The sequence below is a fragment of the Brienomyrus brachyistius genome, chromosome 18, assembly GCF_023856365.1.
Source record: "Brienomyrus brachyistius isolate T26 chromosome 18, BBRACH_0.4, whole genome shotgun sequence".
NCBI lineage: Eukaryota > Metazoa > Chordata > Actinopteri > Osteoglossiformes > Mormyridae > Brienomyrus > Brienomyrus brachyistius.
The window spans coordinates 10,253,532-10,272,837 of record NC_064550.1 but is presented as its reverse complement, the minus strand read 5'-3'; the positions used below and the strand labels follow the sequence as shown (position 1 = coordinate 10,272,837).

Sequence of the window (19,306 nt, the reverse complement as noted above, 5' to 3'; positions counted from 1 at the left end):
CCTATCTTGGATACTTTTATTGTCTTCCAGTGCAGTGTTTCTCAGTAGAACCTGAAACCTCTGTCTCTTCAGCACAGTGCTTCATCACTGAATGTCACCTCATACTGCATACAATGACGTAGCAGATATCACCACACGTTATTGCACTGCTAATCTGATAGAGCTCCGAGTGGCAAACAGACCTTCCTGCTGTGCGTCACATTCTGGGATAATTGCATATTTCCTGTGTAAGACAGCACAGTGTAATTAAAAGTGGCCCCACCTTTAACTATTTGGAATAGGAGGTGAGGGCAGTCAACCATTGTGGTTTTATCCATTAATGCTCAGCTGCCATCCTACAGTGCCATTGTAGCCCTGAAGAACAAAGGCAGGTTGTTGTTGCTGGTTACAGCTGTGAAGGTGGAGATCTGTTGTCAATTACTGGCTCCTCATGTCTGAGTCTGACTATCGACGATGGTACTTGTTCTAAAGGTACATTCGCACTTTATATCTTATGCTTGAAGCTTGGGAAAAAGCACCAACATTTTAGTCACGTCTCCAGTTTCCGCTTCCAGCTGTTACGCTGATTTATCTCCACCTGGCACAAAGTGCAAGCAGGTCAAACTGAATTTGTACACATAAACCCAAGCCTTTGTTGTATACACTACATGTGGCTGCCCTTCACATTTATTGAGTCATCCCACTGGTTTAGAAACAACTGGAAAAAAAAACTTTTTTTTATAGCTAAATTATTCCTCATCAGATTCAGAATTGAAGATAAATTGCTCCATGACATTATGTGTTTACTATGCCAGTCTACCAATGTTAGCACAAAACAGGCACACTACATGTTCTTCACTTAATCACTAGACAAAAAGAATATAAGCCAGTGATTTACCCACAGTTCTCATGAACTGGTTGCCAAATAAACAGAGAAGCTATTCGGACCCTTTTCCAGCAGCATACAGCAAACTTAATTGTTACAATTCAGACCTGAAGCCTAATAAAACCTCATTGTAATTTCATCTCCAGGTACTAATCAAGAATGTCCAGTTACAACCTGAAAAGACCATTAAATAACAATATAAAGGCATGATATTTGAACCAAGCGTACATTGACTGTTGAGTTCGATTAAAAAAAAAAACTCTCGTGTTTATATTTATGAAAATCCATTCAAATGAAGACATTCAAGGCAAGGACTTTGATTGTCCTCTTCTCGCACAGGAAACAAAGGTGATTTACAAGTATCTGGGGAAGAAAGTGACAAAGGGAGAACGCAGCCAGCGTAGCGTGACAGGCTGCATTTCTGATCATGCTAATAATAGCCCCAGACTCTCCAGCATTGTGCTGGGGGATATTTATAGGTCTGCGGGCTGCAGCCGCGCCCGTCAAAGGCACAAGGTTACGGAGGCGACTCGCGGTCCGTGCGCATCGCTAACCCGCTCCCCTGCTAGCGGTAAATAAAATGAATTAAAAAAACTTATTAACCGACTTGCCGAATCCCTGATTAAAATCAGGGCACATACAATTTCAGTTATTTGTTGTGGTTGGTATTGTTATAGGGCACGCAGTAATTGTACTAATCATTTGGAACCTTCCATAATTTGCACAAAGCCCATAATGGAAAATCACCCATTTCAGTGCTGGCTTTATTCACAGTTTTGTCTTGGTTACATTCCCTTTGATGCCTGTCTAAATGTAGCCTCTTAGCGGGTATTTATGCTCCGCCAGGCTGCGGCGATAGATCGCATGCACCCCCCCACCCCCTTCCGGCTTGAACTGGCCATAGCTGAGGGACCTCCAGCTGGGGCCAATAATGATTCCTTAGCCCCTCTATTGTGTCACACTCCCCAGGTGCCGTGAGACCATTTTACAGGGAAGCAAAACCTCTGGCAGCAGGAGGGCGGAATGCAGGAATAATGGTGGAGAAATAGTGGAGGTGTGATAGCGTCGACATTTTGTTACTCCCCAGAATATGGAAGGTCTTCTGCGGTGGTATGTAGCAATGAAGCGCCAAAACCTCAGCTGTGGCTAGTGATGGCCAAATGAAGCTTCATGAACCATTTGCTGTATTTTTTCACTCCACTAGATGGTGCTCTCTGTTCAAAAAAGCACTCAAAGCATGGCCCAAAGCAAATCAAGAGCACCATCTGGTGGGGTCAAAACATACAGGCAATGGTTCATGAAACTCAGTTTACTCATCACTAGCTGTGACTTTGATTCCTCACCTCCAGTTCCTGTTTGTGTGGGTTTCCTCCTGCAGTGCAAGAATGTGGTTTGATATCTCTAAACTTCCCTTAGTTTCTGTCCTATAATGGACCCATTGTGTTCCCTGCCCTATGCTGCAAATTGATTATACAGTGAAATAAACCTGATACAAGACTCCAAAGCCTGGCAATGCTGAATATGGCAAGCAGGTACAGAAGATGGATGGATGGATGGATGGATGTTAGTCATGTGCTATATTAAGTACACTTGCTGCTCATATGAATATACATTTGTCCCTGAAACTTTTTTTTATATAATTTCAGGAAATGCAATATAACATTCAAGTGTGAAAAATAATCAATCATCCCAGTCAAAGCCAAGTCTCTTTTGCTTGGTCCCTGACAGCCTCTTTAGCTGCCATTTTTGGCCTTGGAAATGAAACCAGTGTGTCCTCCTTGGACTTGGGGCTGCTGTCCAAACAACATGGAGCAGCTTCCGTATCGTCTCTCCGTCTTTCCCTTTGAGAGCCGCGGCCAGGCTGGCCACGCCGATAGAATAGCGGGGTCGGTATTCTGGAGGGTTTTCTCTCCGGCCTGTTGTCCCGCCTGGGTCGAACCCTGGGTCGCAGCTTCAGCTTATAAATGGACGGCACCCTCTCTGGCCTTTTCAGCACCCTCCTTAGCTTAGAAGATGGGGTAATGGGTATTGAGGACTTTTGGGTGAAACCTCTGTATGGTGCCATGGTGCACACCTTAGGGGCGATGTTTGCACTAGGATTAGTTACACCAAAGTCTTGTCTTTTCTGTGTGGTCTCTGTGAGATCAGTGGACTCCACGCTGCATCCCATGGAGTTCTTGGTGCCTGGCTTAGAGGCCTGATGGTTCCCTGCACTCAGCTCCAGGATACGTGCTTGGATGTCGCTTGGGTACAGCAGAAATGACCCTGTTGCCAGGTCATCCATACCCACACTGCTGTTTTCATTAGAAATGGAGTCAGTGGCAGCTCTGTCCTCTACAGGAGGAGGGCTTTGACAAGACGACTTAGATGGACATGGAACTGGGTCATTCGTGCAGAATCTGTCTCCCACTCTCCCCATGCCACCACCATCCTGGCCACCTTCTATGCTGCTGTCATCATCTGTGTGTGTGTTAAGCAGCTTTAGGTTGGACAGAATCTCATGCTCCAAACTACGGTACAGACTAGCTTCCTGTTCCAGACTGATGGGTGGTGGCGTGAAGAAGTACCTCTTACTAATTTCCCTGATGCCCTCTGCACTGCCAAGCTCCGGGGGGGCAATAAGGGCACAATTCTTTGCTGAGCTTTGCAATGCCCGGCTTCTTGACTGTTTGGCTCCTTCAATTATGGAGCTGTTTACAAGAAGTCCGTGACTGCTGTATGAGCTGGGTGGAGGATCCTCCTGACCCACCTCTGCACCACTTTCGGCAGGTGTGAGGACACCGAGCAAGTGTCCATCTGAGGCTTTGCCTCTCGACTGCTTAGTTGGGCTAAAGGTGCGAATGAAATTTGAAATCTGTAGAGGATGCCCAGCATCCTCCGTCAGGTGGACAGCTGTAAAGGGCTGCACGGCACTGGGACGGCTACCCCTGATGGGGACATAGCACCGCACAGGTGTGGACGAACCAGCTGAAATAGGTCCCCCCTTCCTGGACATGCCAATTGGACTGGGAACCCTGCTTTCAGCCTCTACATTTTGCGTATTTGATGCGCTGCCATGCCGTAACTTAGAGGCGAACTGGGATTTTGTCCAGGTTTCTGTGATCCGACTTGCTGGGCTGTGCTGTAGGTGGAGAGTGAAGATTCCTGCAGTCTTCTGGAAGACCAGAGGCGTTGTAGGGCGCTGGCTTTCAGGCTGGGGGACGGGAGAGGTCCGAATCGGTCGAGGAAGGCTACTAGCCAGGCGAGGAGAGGGAGACTGCCGGGTCAGTTCTCTCCCTGTCCTTGTGGAGGCGCTGTGTACACACTGTTTCTCGTCCTCGCGGGGCTGGTTTCTGCTGGGTGTGGGAGTGGCTGATCTTGCCCTCACTCTGAAATAACAAACACAACCTCATCCTACCACAGGGGAAAATTACTAAGCATCTTCAAAATTATTTACATATGTATTACTCTATCATATTTTTATGGAAATAGTACAAATAAATTGTGTGCATTTTACTAGACCAGTGACAAATAACCATCATGTTCTGTATTTATAACATAGATCACAAAATAGCTTGCTGACCTTCACATGATAATAAAAAGACGTTGAACTTTGATATTTCAGAGTAATACACAGAGTATTACACAGAGTAATACACAGAGTAATACACAGAGTAATACACAGAGTAATACACAATCAGGGCCACATTTGTGAGGACTCTGTTCCCACAGATCCCGAGTATTTGTGCTGTTTGTCTACAGCCAGCCTGTGCCTCCTCTTCTTATGCTGCACTAAGCGATTTGCTTCTTCTTTTGAGAGTTTCTAAAAAATATGTTTTAAAAGAAACAGCAGGCTCAGAAACTATAACCTGCCTGATGAAGGGCCGCAGACATTCGAGTGCCCGGTTCGCCTACTCACTCGTGCTTTCCCTAGTGTCACAAAGTGTTTCGCAAAAGCATATATATACATACATCGCAGATGCGGTGGATTCGCACAAATAAAAATGCCACGTAGTGCACGGTCCTGTTTGTTTATGGAGGATCGGGCCGTGAGTAATGGCACCTTTCATCGTAACGTTTTGCCACCCTGGCAGCGAAAGAGGTCGCGACCTGCGGCTTAACGTTCATAAATCCTTCTCCATCGTCTGATGGACGAAATCGCTGCATTTCTGCGCCTGTTCTGTGACTCAGTAGCTCCCGGTGGCTGATAATACAGCACTAGCCCCCACCCCCCGCCAAATCCACACAAACACACGTCCCCCTCGCTCACCTACCTGTCAGGAGAAGGTGGTCTTAGCCCCGCAGCAACCCTGGCACGTGGCTCCGGAGATGGGCGCCGTGCCGGGCAGTGTGCGCTCCGGGCTCTCGTGCTGCCGCCCGCGGTCACCCAGGGGACGGGCGGCGGGGGCGATTGTGTGCGGCTCACCAGCAGCTTGGGCTCGGCCCCGCCTCCATCCCCGTGCTGCGCCGTCGGAACAGTCCTGACCTCGTGCACGGGAGCGGTGGGATGCTGCAGTCTGGTCGTCCTGGGCTGTTTGTGGGCTGTTGCCAGGTGTGTATGACAGGCATTAACTCCGCATGTCTGCAGGATAAGCTGAAGCAATTCAGCAGTGAAGTGCTTCACACGTATACATCTATCCAGCACTGGCTGCAATTTTCCAGCAGCTCGGCCGTCTGTAGTTTCTCTCCCTCTTTTCCCAACTCTCCATCATCACTTGCTACATACATCCGCACAAACAAAACAGCGACGCTTCCATTGAAGAGCACAACCAAGATTTTTGAGGGCAAAATTAATTCCTTTTAGTTAATCCTATTTGCTGAGTATCACGCACATTACAAAGCCCGGTGGGCAGAGAAAAAGGCGTTGACTGCCAGAGTAGGTCCTGCTGTTGGACCCTTAAGAATGGTTTGCACCAGAGTCATGCTTATCAGCATATCCAGCTGCCACACAGCAGAATGTTCCGCTTTGTCATTTTGTTTGGCTCATACTGCACGGCATTCATATTAAATTCTTCTTTATTTCATTTGAAATCCTTTTCCCTCACAAAGCTCAGCATTAAATGAACAGACGGCGCAGGCTGCAGAGGTCAGTATATCCTCACTGTAAAGTGGGACGTCAAGGACAGACACCTCCCTGCTCTTAGCTTCCCACTTTTGCGCACATTGACTTCGTGTTTTAAAAAAAAAAAAAACCCACTATGCCACACATTGTGCAGAAGGAATGCAAATGAGAAGTTAATAGCGGGCTGTGCTGGAACTTGCTGATTGTTTTTCGCTAAAGGCTGGCATAGTGGCTCAGAGGGTATCAATGCTGCCTCATACCTCCATGGTCAAGGATGTGAGTTTTCACATTCCTTAGGACAACTCTGTTATGAGAAGCATAGTGCCTTAAAAATAAACTGAATTGAATTCAATGTTCGGTAACACTTTCTGTGAATGCCATGTCGATAAGAATATTTAAGCACATTCAAAACACATTATAATGCTTTCAAAAAGCAGTAGAAACATGGATCTAAATGTTTATAACAAGGCATAATAGCCATGTTTATTATGCATTATGAATGCTTTATGAAGCTCTCACCTATAATGCACTATAGATACCTTCATAATGCAGTGCCAAGCATCCTTAATGCTTATACCGACCATTATAATGCATTATGAAGGTATCTATAGTGCATGATAGATGAGAGCTTCATTGGAGCTCACGAAGTATTATCAACACTATAATGCCTTATGACTCTCAATAGAAGATGCTGTAATGCTTTACTAATTCTTATACCGACTATTACAATGTATTATGAAGGCATCTATAGTGCATTATAAAGGAGAGCTTTAAGTAGAGTGTTATTGAATGTTCCTCACGTCTCATGAGTGTTTCCTCCAGTTATGACATTTTCTTCCTACAGTGCAAAGACAGGCTAACTGGCGTTCCTATATACCCTGCAGTTTGTGAGCATGTGCATGTATGCAACTGGCTTCTCATTTAAGGTGCACTGGTATGTATGTGCCCCTACGTAACTGCATTAAACACTAAAATGGTACCCTTTGTTGCCTAAGAGAGGCTCCTGGCCCTCTGTTGGTCCCATGCAGGATATATAGCTGAAAGATGGATAGATACCGACCAGAGGAATGATGAGGGAAAGACTGCCCTCTATTGGCTGATATGTGGATAAGTCCCAAACAGAGGATCTGAGCCAGTCATACATCATCTAGTACGAAAGACCAGAATCAACAGCTCTCATTTTATATAAAAATTCTCACCTGCATGATCAAACCAAAATACAAACACCTAACTTAGTTTAATTTTAGACACGTGGATAAAACCCAAATGTATGAAAAGATTTTTTGTTAGAAGAATGAATCTAGAAAAAAACTGCTTTGCTTTGTCTATTAGTAAATGAAGTGTAACTCTATATGGAAAATGAAGAAAAAAACAATGAATATTAGGTTGGTTCTAATTTTCTGACTCAGGGTGTCAGTATGTCGGTCATTCATTTCATTTTAGTCATTATAAGGTATAATAATCTTTTTCAGACAAGCACAAATATTTAATCACTCAAATATGTTATCAGTATGTTGGGGAATGGGTGTTTGGGTGGGTAATTCCTGTTCTGCAGACATGTGGATTGTGCTGTGATTACAGAACAATAAGTCACCCCTCAGAACATTCCAGTCATTTCTAAAGGCTGTGGCACTGTTGCCCTTGGCGATTGAGATTGCCCACCGCTGATATACGGCTTGTCGTGTGAACGACTCATCCTTTGTGGTTTATGGGATGTGACTCACTGAGAGATGTGCAACGGCACGGGTCGTGTTTGTCCAGGTAGTGCTCCAGCGTGTCCCAGCCTCCGCCCACCCGCACCATCACATGACTTCTTAGGATCTGCAGAGACACCGACATCGTTAGGGCCTCCTCTTGCACATCTCCACAAACACAGCTCTCTCACTGCTCTTGCTTTTTTCCCAAAGAGAGATCACTTTCTTTGCCAGAAATACCTCAAGGCAGTGTTTCTCAAGTCAGTCCACAGTCCACGTTTTGGCTCCCTCCCAGCTCCAGGGAACAAAAATGTGGACGGTCTGAGAGGGAGCTGAGAGAGGGAGCAAAACCATGGACCGTCTGGGGGTTCCCAAGGTCTGCTTTGAGAAACACTGCCGTAAGGTATCGAAAAAAACACAGCAGTGTACCTGACAGCAGAGCAAAGAATGAAAAACTGTTACTGAAAACTGACTAGTGATGAAAATAGGTAAACAAATGAAGGAAGCAGATTTTGGTGTTATACCCGCACAAAAATGAGAGCGCTGGAGTCGCCCGCTCTGTACCTGCCCTCTGACACTTTGGCCATGGGGAACTGGGCGGGGCATGTGCAGCGGCTTACGAGATGCTGGACCTGGGCACATCACAGGGAATACATACTCACAGACATATACACAGTCACAAACATATACACACTCACAGACATATACACACTCACACATATACACACTCACAGACATAAGCACAGTAACAGACATATACACACTCACAGACATATATACACTCACAGACATATACACATTCACAGACATATACACACTCACAGACATAAGCAGACACAGTCACAAACATAAGCACACTCACAAACATATACACTCACAGACATATACACACTCACAGACATATATACACTCACAGACATATACACAGTCACAAACATATACACACTCACAGACATATACACACTCACACATATACACACTCACAGACATAAGCACAGTAACAGACATATACACACTCACAGACATATATACACTCACAGACATATACACATTCACAGACATATACACACTCACAGACATAAGCAGACACAGTCACAAACATAAGCACACTCACAAACATATACACTCACAGACATATACACACTCACAGACATATATACACTCACAGACATATACACAGTCACAAACATATACACACTCACAGACATATACACACTCACACATATACACACTCACAGACATAAGCACAGTAACAGACATATACACACTCACAGACATATATACACTCACAGACATATACACATTCACAGACATATACACACTCACAGACATAAGCACAGTCACAAACATAAGCACACTCACAAACATATACACTCACAGACATATACACACTCACAGACATATATACACTCACAGACATATACACACTCACAGACATATACACACTCACAGACATAAGCACAGTCACAGACATAAGCACACTCACAGACATATATACACTCACACATATACACACAGACATACACACACATAAGCACACTCACAGACATATATATACTCACAGACATATACACACTCACACATATACACACTCACAGACATACACACACAGACACACACAAAGACACAGACACACACACAAGGTGAGAACTTATTTCCTACATAAAACTCCTCTCCTCAGGGTCTCATCAGCCTTGTTTGAAAATCATACATATGACGACCAGCGGCAATGGCTTCATGTTACATCTAGTAAATCATCACATTAATATTAAGAAAAAGCTTTCTTTTCCTTCAGACCAGAAGGAAACATGCTGTCCTACAACAAATGAAGAGGACATGGTACTGGATCTGATGGGGGGGGGGGGATCTATGGACTCTTATTGTGTAGCGAATGTGCAGTGTCATGCATCCCATCAGAGAATCAAACACTAGCTAAGGCGACATTAGGCCAACAAAGATATTCATGAGTTAAGAAAATTCTAAGGACATACAAAGCTCAATTATGGGAGCATGATTCATGTTTTATTTGAACTCAAGCCTTCAAACAGTTCAGAATGTATTATTTTATGCTGATTATATCAGGCCTGTAGCCAGAAACAATTTTTGTGGAGGGGGGGGGGGCTCCTCTGATTTTCATTACTAGTTGCATGTCTGATTACTTGCTTCTAATAAAAATTGTTATTAAGTTTATTCAATGCATCTTTGGAGCATTTCATACATCCTACAAAATGCTCCCTTACATGCTATAGGAAAGCATCACCTTCAGTAAATGTGTCTCACTAGCTGGTGTGTCGGGTTCTGCAGAAGGTCCACAAGCCTCACCATCTCATCCAGATCCCTGAAGTCAGATAGCTGGCTCTGAGGTCGCCGTGCCTTTGGCACGCCCCCTAGTGGCATGTGCAACTCTTCACGGATCTCCTCCTCTATCTCCTGCTCCAGTTGGATCAGAACCGGGGCCACCATCCCAAAGCGAGAAGCCCGCCGGGCCACCTCCAGCAAGCACAGCACAAAGTTCTTCTCATTTTTCCGCAAAACCAGGTCATCCGTCTCGAACATCAAGACATCTGCAGAACAGGGAGAGTGAATAAGCCTAATCACGCCCACAGATTATGAGATCTGTGATATTTTCATGTGATATATTCACATAAAAAGGTACACTGAAGATGAGATGCCACAATAAGGGCAGTTAGAAGACACCTACAAAATCCAGAGGAAACCCGAACACAGCTTCCATGGTAGGAACTGAACCCACAACATTTGAAGTGTCGAACCACAGAATTATCCACTGAATCACCATACAATCCCCATAACACTGACAGTGAGCATTTATGCCGAAATTGTCCATAGACATACCGCAGGTTTTTGGAGCCACCTGGTGGTCAAATAACAGACTACCGCAAACGTAATTTCAAACCCTGTAGAAGATAAGTTCCGTGTGTTGGAGGGGCGTTATTCATGCAGTTAATATTAATTAGCAATATTTATTAACTCGACTGGATTAGTTAATCCAAAGTGCAGCATATCTGATGGGCCTGCAGCCATCCAGGAACATATTTTATTTATATTTGGTTATATTGTATCTCTCGCACTATGCAACACAAGACAACCCAATTAAAAGCAAAAATCGTTAACTGAGAAGAAGGAAACTGCACAGTAAAATTATCACGACAATGCTAACGGATGTTTTCCCCTTGAAAACCCCAAGAATTGTATTCTGTCGTTTTTGAGACCTTCAAAGCAGTGGATGTTAAAGTAATTTAAAACATAGAACATGAACATAACTGCTGTTCAAGATTTATTATCGGGTGATGCGCTAAATGCGAGCGTCATACTGTTTGGGCTAATGTAACGGGTACAACTATAAGTGAAAATTCATAATATTGAATATAACGTGTTACAGTGCGTCACTCCCTCACCTTTGATGCCCATTTCTTGTCGACACCAGTTTATAAAATTTGATATATTATCTCGGGCCAGGAAAGTGGTCGGTTGTGCCGATTCGACGTAAGTGAGCCCAGCTGTGGGCAGATGCGCTGTCCGCGCCTGGGGCCCGAGCTCCCTTTGAAAGTCCGCAGCAGCCCGTGTCACATTATTTGCATGGCGACACAGGATGGCACCGGTTTCCAGAACCTCGAGGAAGCTGATCACTGTGATGTTGATGCCGTAAAGATCCCTCAGCCACTCCGCCAAGTCTTCTTTCATGGCATACAAGTACTCCTCACTGGACTTGAAGGGCTTGATACTCCTGTTGCTGGAATGCTGAATTACGGACATCCCCTTAATATTCCTATGAAGTTCGTATAATCTAAAAATCGATTTCGAAAATAAGCCGCGCGTTTTGTTCCTCTTAATGACCGTCGAGCGACTATCGATGTGACTTCAAACAGCTCGACTTTACATAGATAATTTTATTGAAATAAGAGAACGGGACTCCATATTAATCTGTGCAAGTAATTCAATCGAGTACGAAAAAAAAGAACCTAGAATTAGCCCAAAATTTAATGAAAGTCGAGCACCGAGGCTTCGTCATCACCAGAGTCACACACAGGAATCGTATAGGGTTTGCTCCATTGCGCAGGGTGAAGACCAAGTTTGTTTTGTAGCAGTTCTCAGGGATGTGCGGCTCTCCTTGGTTACCCGATTACGGGGTAGCTATAAACAGTCGTCTTAACCATTTAATGCCCAGGAGCCCCTTACCTCAAGGCTGCTGGCTTCTCTTTGCTTAGAAGTAGCCATTAAAGCTTTGTTCTCAGATTTCCCCAGACCAGTACTAAAAATGAACACATACAGAATCCAAAATTACAGGGTTAAGATGTGCAAGACCAGTACAACCAGTGTGCAGTCGATCACAAGCTACCCCTTGTATTAAAAATGTACAAGACACATTTGGAACAATGGTTAAGTTTGAGCCAGTGTCTTACAGAGAAATGAATTTTAACCCGAAACAGGACTTCCACCCTTATGAAATGGACAAAAATGTTAAAACATACACCATTTATTGGCTTCATAATTTACATGGATGGATGCAACAAGCAGCTGCACTGACAGCTGCCGGTCACCGTTAACTTAAATTCTGCGAGCCTCTCGCAATGCTCAGTGGTTTCACAACACGGTGCCGGTGCCGCCCACCGCTGCCATTCACTTGTTCAGCACAAAGTCCTCTCCCTTCTTAATGGAGGACTTCAACTCGCCCAGAGCCTCGGCCACCAGCTTCTCCTCGAAGGCTGACAGCTTGCCGAGTCCCAGGTTCTTCTCAATACCATGTTTCTGGGTAAGAGGGAGAGAAGAGTCACTCAATCATTCCTCTCCAGTCGCAACTGCCGTATGGCATCACTATCCATACACTTACCCCACATCATCTGAAGTACCAATTTGTACCTCTGCAAGTCACTGACTATACCCTAGCTGTAGATAATATGTACCCTTTAAATCTAAAGAGGTGCAGAAACTGACCGAGGAACATCCAATGTCCAAACATGAATGTACCCCCAATGATACAGAAATGTTCCCAGTACAAGTGGAAAGAGTTTTATCAATGTTTAAAAACCGACTGCCAGCAAAGCAAGGTGTAAGGATAAAACAAGCTTGTACTTTCAGTTTAGAAATTAGTTCCCAATACCAATTTTAGTAGGTGCGTTAAACTAGTGGTTGGAAGATGGATGCAGAAAACATTCAGGAACCAAAACTGGCAAATATGTTTGAAGGCCTGCTGCAAGTTGTGCATGACTCTCTGCACTTACCCCGAGGAGGAGGGGGGTGGAGAAGTATTTGCACTCCGTTTCCTCAGACCTCACAAACGCACACTCCACAACCCCCTCTTTGCCATTCATAGCGTCCAGTAGGGAGAACGTGAACCTCGCCCCAGCATATGCCATTGAGAGTGTGGCAGAACCTGAAAGGAAAGTCAGTCAACAGAACCCATGGCAGAACCTCCAGATCTACAAATTAATGGCTGTACCCTTAAACCGCTGCTTTCCAATCCATTCCTCAGGGACCTACAGACAGTCCATGTGGACTGCCTGACAGGGAGCTGAGGAGTGAAAATGTGGACCATTTGGGGGTCCCTGAGGAGCAGACTGAGACACTGCCTTACAGTTGGCTGTACTTACCTGCCCCAGCCTTGGCCTTCACAACTTCAGTCCCTGCCTCCTGGATACGGCCTATCAGGGTAGTGAGTGTATCGGTAGGGAACTCGACTTTGGGAGTACACTGAGGAAGTTTAAAAATGCGACCATGAGCCAGAACATTCAGAATTAGACTAAACTCAACCTTGTCCTGCAAGATTCTTATCTATACCAGTAAAAACGGTACTTCACTTCCAAACAAACTTAGAAAATTCTCCCAACCACTCCCCCCACAATCTGGTATAATACATAAACTTAGGAATTAGCAATTAATTCCAAATGAAATAAAAATTATCCAGTTCACCTGTGAAATGAGTGGAATGATGGTTTTTCCTGCATGACCACCAATGACGGGAACATTGACACGAGCGGGATCCAAACCCTGCAAGACAAACCCCAAGTTACTCCACAATGACGCACCTCTCACCTTCAATGCAAAGAAATTGTTCACATACCTGGGATTTACATTTCGAAAGAATTTGAAATGCTACAGTAGGATTTAGATTGGTATCCTTGCCAATATGGTCATTTATGCATGAAATGCATTCGCCGCAACCTGACAATACCACAAAGATCTGAAGCAACTTCAACGGTTTGATTTCTACCGATAATTCGATCTCCTGAGCCATCTCTGCTTACCTTGAGTTCAGCCACAAACGTATTCGCCCTGACGATATCCAAAGTGGTGACGCCGAACACTCTGTTGGGATTGTAAACGCCATGCTTCTTCAGAACTTCAGATGCAATGGGAATTGTAGAATTTACCTGAAAAAAGACAAACGGTACAAAGATGAACACCATCCAGTAAGATATTTATTCTGGCCTAGAAACACTGAAGATTGTGGCTTAATTACCTGTGGCAAGTCGCTGACATTTAATTACAGATACTGTATGTAGCCAATGTTGCAGATACAGAACCTTCAACATGACTTGTGATGAGTATAAAGCTGTGGAGCATTAGGCCTCAGGGTTGCTAATAAAACCCTTGTAAGTTTCCCCAAACAGGTGACCTCCAAATTGCACTCTCAGGAAGAGACATGGGGTAAACAAGAGGCATGATTATGCTGAAGATGCACTAATTCCTTCGACCAGAAGTTAAGTCCTTTATATTCAAATTCAATGTGTGAAAGACTGAAGTATTTCAAGTTTAGCAAGTGTCCAGCCAGCACACAGGGTCAGCTAGGCCCAGGCAGGCTGTACTGTTGTAGAAGATGCCAAGGCCATCAATGTCAAATGCTTTGCAGTTGTACTTCTCGGCATGCAGCCAATACAACGAGACTAAAACGTACAACATGCAGCTACCATAAATGTCTACCCCTCTGAGAATGGGCTACAGCTTACGAGGCACGTGATCAACACGTGCCCCATGGCCCACAGTCAACCTCCACTGAAATTAAGGTAGCTGATTATGAGAAAGATCTCGGTGTGCATGTTGATGCTTCCATGTCCCACTCTCACCAGTGTGGGGAAGCAATAAAAAAGGCCAATAGGATGTTGGGTTACATCTCTAGGTGTGTGGAGTTTAAGTCAAGGGAGGTGATGCTACGATTATATAATTCCTTGGTAAGACCCCACCTAGAATATTGTGTGCAGGTTTGGTCACCATTCCTTAAGAAGGACATTGCTGCCATGGATAGGGTGCAATGTAGGGCTACGAGAATGATTCCTGGTCTTAGAGGAATGTCTTATGAGAGGAGGTTAGCTGAGCTGAATCTGTTTAGTCTCGAGCAAAGGAGACTAAGGGGGGCCATGATCCAGGTATAAGATTCTAACAGGTCTGGATGCTATTCAGCCAAATGGCTACTTCAATATTAAATACTAGAATTTGAGGTCATAGGTGGAAATTAGCGGGAGAACATTTTAAAACTGAATTTGAGAAAACACTTCTTTACACAGCGTGTAGTTAGAGTATGGAATAGTCTTCCTGCTAGTGTAGCGCAAGCTAAAACCCTGGGTTCCTTTAAATCAGAGCTAGATAAGATTTTAACAACTCTGAGCTATTAGTTATGTTCTTCCCAAACGAGCTGGACGGGTCGAATGGCCGCCTCTCGTTTGTAAATTTCTTATGTTCTTAACACCTCATAAGTTAGGAAACCATTAAAAAAAGCTGGACCAGACAAGGTAACACAAACCCACACAGGGTAACCCGCCAGTCCAACGTGATCATCAGGAATGCGAAGTTATACTCACAGGGTTGGATATGACACACAACATAGCTTCAGGGCAGTTGCGAGCACAGGCATCAACCAGGGTGGCCACAATGCTGGCGTTGGTATTAAACAGATCATCTCTAGTCATTCCTGTGGACCAAAATCAGTTTGTGAATATCAGTATAATACCCTGTTCCTGTGTTTCCCCAAGCCAGTCCATGTTCTTGCTCCCTCCCAGCTGGGAGCAAAAATGTGGACTGTCTGTGGGTCCCTGAGGACCAGATTGGGAAACAACTTCTCCGCATTAGACTAGAGCAGCAAGTCTGAATAACATTTCGAAGTTTCATGCTAGTTTGTTCTCTATCAGAACACCTTTGTATACATATTACACTGCATGTTTTATATTAAATGCATTTTATATAGTCATACTTCAAAAAGCAAATTAAAATGGCGGGTTTATCAAAGCAGTAAGTGACCTGGAGGTCACGACCGGCTCTACCTACCAGGCTTCCGGGGTACTCCAGCGGGGATAACCACAACTTCACAGCCCTTCAAGGCAGCTCCCAGCTGTTCCGGCCCAATGTAGCCTGAAGGACAGAGCCAAACTGATACATCTGGGAAGGCAGATCCATTTCGCAGCAGGCATTGTCCAACAAGTCTCAATATTAATGGATATGCAGCACATCAAGATGTACCAGGACCAAACACCGACTCTGCATTACATGATGCATCTTTTCAGATACCAGAATTAACATCAAAAGAGATTAATGATGATTTCCAACTTGCAAGCGGTTCTTTTTTACATCCGATTTTGTCAACTTGCATAAAAACCTAACCTACCAACTTAAACTGCAGATTCCAGTCAACACCAGCTTGGAATTTGGTCGCAATCACTCACCAGTGACCTGGGCCCTGGTCTCGATGTGGCTCAGGTCAGCGGCAACACCAGGGGTGTGAGCGATATCATAGAGGGAGAGCTGGCTCACCAGGGGACTGTTCTTCAATAGCAGAGATAGGGGCTGGCCAATGCCCCCAGACGCACCCAACACTGCTACCTTGGCATGGTTCTAAGGAAACAACACACACTAACCTGTGAACTTAGAATTTTACTCATACATTAAAAAGTAGTGTTATCTTAATACTAGGGCAAGTGAAGTAATAACTGCATCTATAAAATGAGGCAATATTACAGATATTGCACACACACCCTGCCAACCCCCATTACATCAGTCATGAAACATTGCAACAGGAGACATGACATACAAGAATGAAAGCCATTTTTCAAATCACTGAAAGATGAGTCAGTGGACCATGACGGCAAAAGCTCATTAGACAAATTAAGATGACTGTACATTTTCACAGAATGATTTTCACATTGGTTTGAAATGGGTTTTGTACAGCCAGAGTGGGCAACAGTGGCACCAAACATTTTATGATCCAAGTCAATCCATCCCAGTGAAGAGAGCAACACCCCAGTGATCAAAGGGAACACCAAAAGCAATATTCCACTACCAATAACCTAAGGAACTAACTTCATTAACGTCAATAACCCTTTATTCCACACGATGCACGATACAAGGAAAAGTTTACTTCCTGAACCGTTGTTCTTAATTACATATGGGTAGACAGAATGTGACGTGGGCGGTCACATACGTCGTTGCATAATTCAGACACGAAGCTGGAAGAATGAATGAAACAGGCGTACTGTATCGCTGAGGAACTGAGGTCACGGCCCAGTCTGACGGCCCCGGGATTCGAACCGACGACCTGTCCATCACACGTGGGTACGTGCCCTTCGTGCAGACGTCATTATACAGAAAAGGAAATTACTCCAGTCATATCTTTAACTACTACAACGAAAAACGATGTGTCCACATCACGTGCTCACGAATATAAAGTAGGCCTTAAAGGTCAAATGGTGGAGTAAATCAAGTATGAATTTAAAAGGCTATCGCGATTTGATTGCTGATACCACGGGACGCAACATCCAGAGGTAATTTTGGCTGGATGGTACTTAAGCGTCACTCGATAATTATCAGAAGTCAGCCACGATCATTTTCAGCAGGCCAGAGAAGAGACGCAGGTACGGCAAACTGGAGTTTGGGCCTCGGGTGAAAAAATAAACAAGTCCGATACACAACTATGACCTTCCGCCATAGAAGCCATAGAAGTACTTCTCGGGTAAGTTATAAATACCACGCTGCCGGAAACACTAACAATTTACCTACAAGACACTTACTAAGACATGGTAAACATTAACGGGCAAACCCAAAACCTGCAACGTAGTCAGTCAAAAAAAGCAAACATGCTGCCGCATGCAGCGTTATTACATTCCAGGTTGGAAAATACTGGATACATAATGAAGTTATAGAACCTTCATTAACAAGACGTGTATTAGCTGCATAGCTAATATTTACTTTAAAGTACCAGCAATTTACCTGGGAAGAGGTGGACAGGCTCCGAGTGATGTTAAGAGCTGGTCTTGCAACGCGGGAAAACATTTTGAGGACTGGTTTGCTGAGAAGTTTAACACAAACAGAAAATATGCGGATTCTCCTTTAGTAATGACACTAACGTCCTCTATCACGGCTCCCGGTCGACAGCGAACGTCCCACGATCTACCTACCTTAACTGCGGCTGACGCGTCGCTTCAACAATCTACCGCTATATGATTGGTTAAATAGGATCAATTCAAATTGTGATTGGACGAATGAACGGTCAACCAAACTATGCCCTTTTGAAGCTGAGCCTGAAAGCCGTGCCTGCTCAGACTCCTTGGATCTATCAGTGCTCATGAATTTGTCATTGGTCTCCCTTTCGATGAGGCGGGGTTAAATTATATTTTCTGGTATACAATGAAAAATAACTTTTATCAACGTTCCTTAAAATCGTCATTTTAATCTGTGATTAATTGATGTTCTTCAAATAATGTAACGCGTGTATGATAGACTTGTTAATACTGCTATGCATATGGTCACTACAGTTGTGGGGCGCTGTATCTGTGCAACCTCAATGCTGCGCGAATGTATGCTTTGAATGCATGCAATGCACGTGTACTGGGATCACACATTTCTGTTGCTTTTAAATATTGACACTTGATCAGCGTACTCATTTGGGCATAAGTGCTAAATTTGGCATTGTATAAAGTTTTCGATGTTGATTTTTTAAAAGATATTAACGCGATATCAAGAGTAAAACCAATAGCTTACAATGGTAGAATGTTCTAAAATTCAAAGATTCCAGTGGCTGTCTGCTTCAACATTCCAAACCATAAAACTTTCAAAAATGGAAATTTTAACAGATTTGTTTTACATAATAATTTTCATTCATCATTCATTAAATTAAATGTCATATAGTCCTATAACATCTACTTCAGTTAATATAAGCAAGTACTATGTATACAGTGATATGGAAACCTTTGGGCACCCCTGATAATTTTCATGATTTTCCTTTATGAATCACTGGTTTTTTGGATCAGCAATTTCAGTTAAATATATCATATAGCAGATGAACACAGTGATATTTGAGAAGTGAAAGGAAGTTTATAGGATTTACAGAAAGTGTGCAATAATTATTTAAACAAAATTAGGCAGGTGCATAAATGTGGGCACCCTTGCACTAATTATTGGAACACAAAATTTGTTTGGAACGCTCATTGACCCTTGACCTACATACACAGGTGAATCCAATCATGAGAAAGGGTATTTAAGGTGGCCAATTGCAAGTCTTTATATCTTCTCTGAAGAGTGGCAACATGGGAGCCTCAAAACAACTCACAAATGACCTGAAAACAAAGATTGTTCAGCATCATGGTTTAGGGGAAGAATACAAAAAGCTATCTGAGATTTCAGCTGTCAGTTTCCACTGTGAGGAACATAGTGAGGAAATGGAAGATCACAGGCACAGTTCTAGTTAAGGCCTGAAGTGGCAGG

General features: G+C 43.9%; 2 protein-coding genes across 4 annotated transcripts; both read right to left on the bottom strand.

The window, feature by feature from the left end:
* Window positions 1–488: 488 nt before the first annotated feature.
* On the bottom strand, window positions 489–11,938 carry LOC125713369 (GAS2-like protein 2A). Of its 3 annotated transcripts, none has more exons than XM_048984413.1 (6): window positions 11,017–11,938; window positions 9,923–10,164; window positions 8,125–8,232; window positions 7,631–7,727; window positions 5,119–5,386; window positions 489–4,233 (listed from the first exon to the last, which is right to left on the bottom strand). In XM_048984413.1, exons 1-6 carry the CDS (start codon window positions 11,372–11,374, stop codon window positions 2,559–2,561), a joined length of 2,748 nt encoding a protein of 915 aa, XP_048840370.1. In that variant the 5' UTR covers window positions 11,375–11,938; the 3' UTR covers window positions 489–2,558. The 3 variants fall into 3 exon arrangements, with proteins under 3 accessions (XP_048840370.1, XP_048840371.1, XP_048840372.1); XM_048984414.1 differs by having other exon boundaries at window positions 11,798–11,938; XM_048984415.1 differs by lacking the exons at window positions 9,923–10,164; window positions 11,017–11,938 and having other exon boundaries at window positions 8,165–9,907.
* A 141-nt stretch (window positions 11,939–12,079) lies between these two features.
* Window positions 12,080–18,007, bottom strand: mdh2 (malate dehydrogenase 2, NAD (mitochondrial)). The gene is made up of 9 exons (XM_048984418.1): window positions 17,813–18,007; window positions 16,273–16,441; window positions 15,878–15,961; window positions 15,415–15,524; window positions 13,864–13,989; window positions 13,529–13,606; window positions 13,210–13,309; window positions 12,841–12,992; window positions 12,080–12,367 (listed from the first exon to the last, which is right to left on the bottom strand). Exons 1-9 carry the CDS (start codon window positions 17,873–17,875, stop codon window positions 12,239–12,241), a joined length of 1,011 nt encoding a protein of 336 aa, XP_048840375.1. The 5' UTR covers window positions 17,876–18,007; the 3' UTR covers window positions 12,080–12,238.
* Between the last annotated feature and the right edge of the window lie 1,299 nt (window positions 18,008–19,306).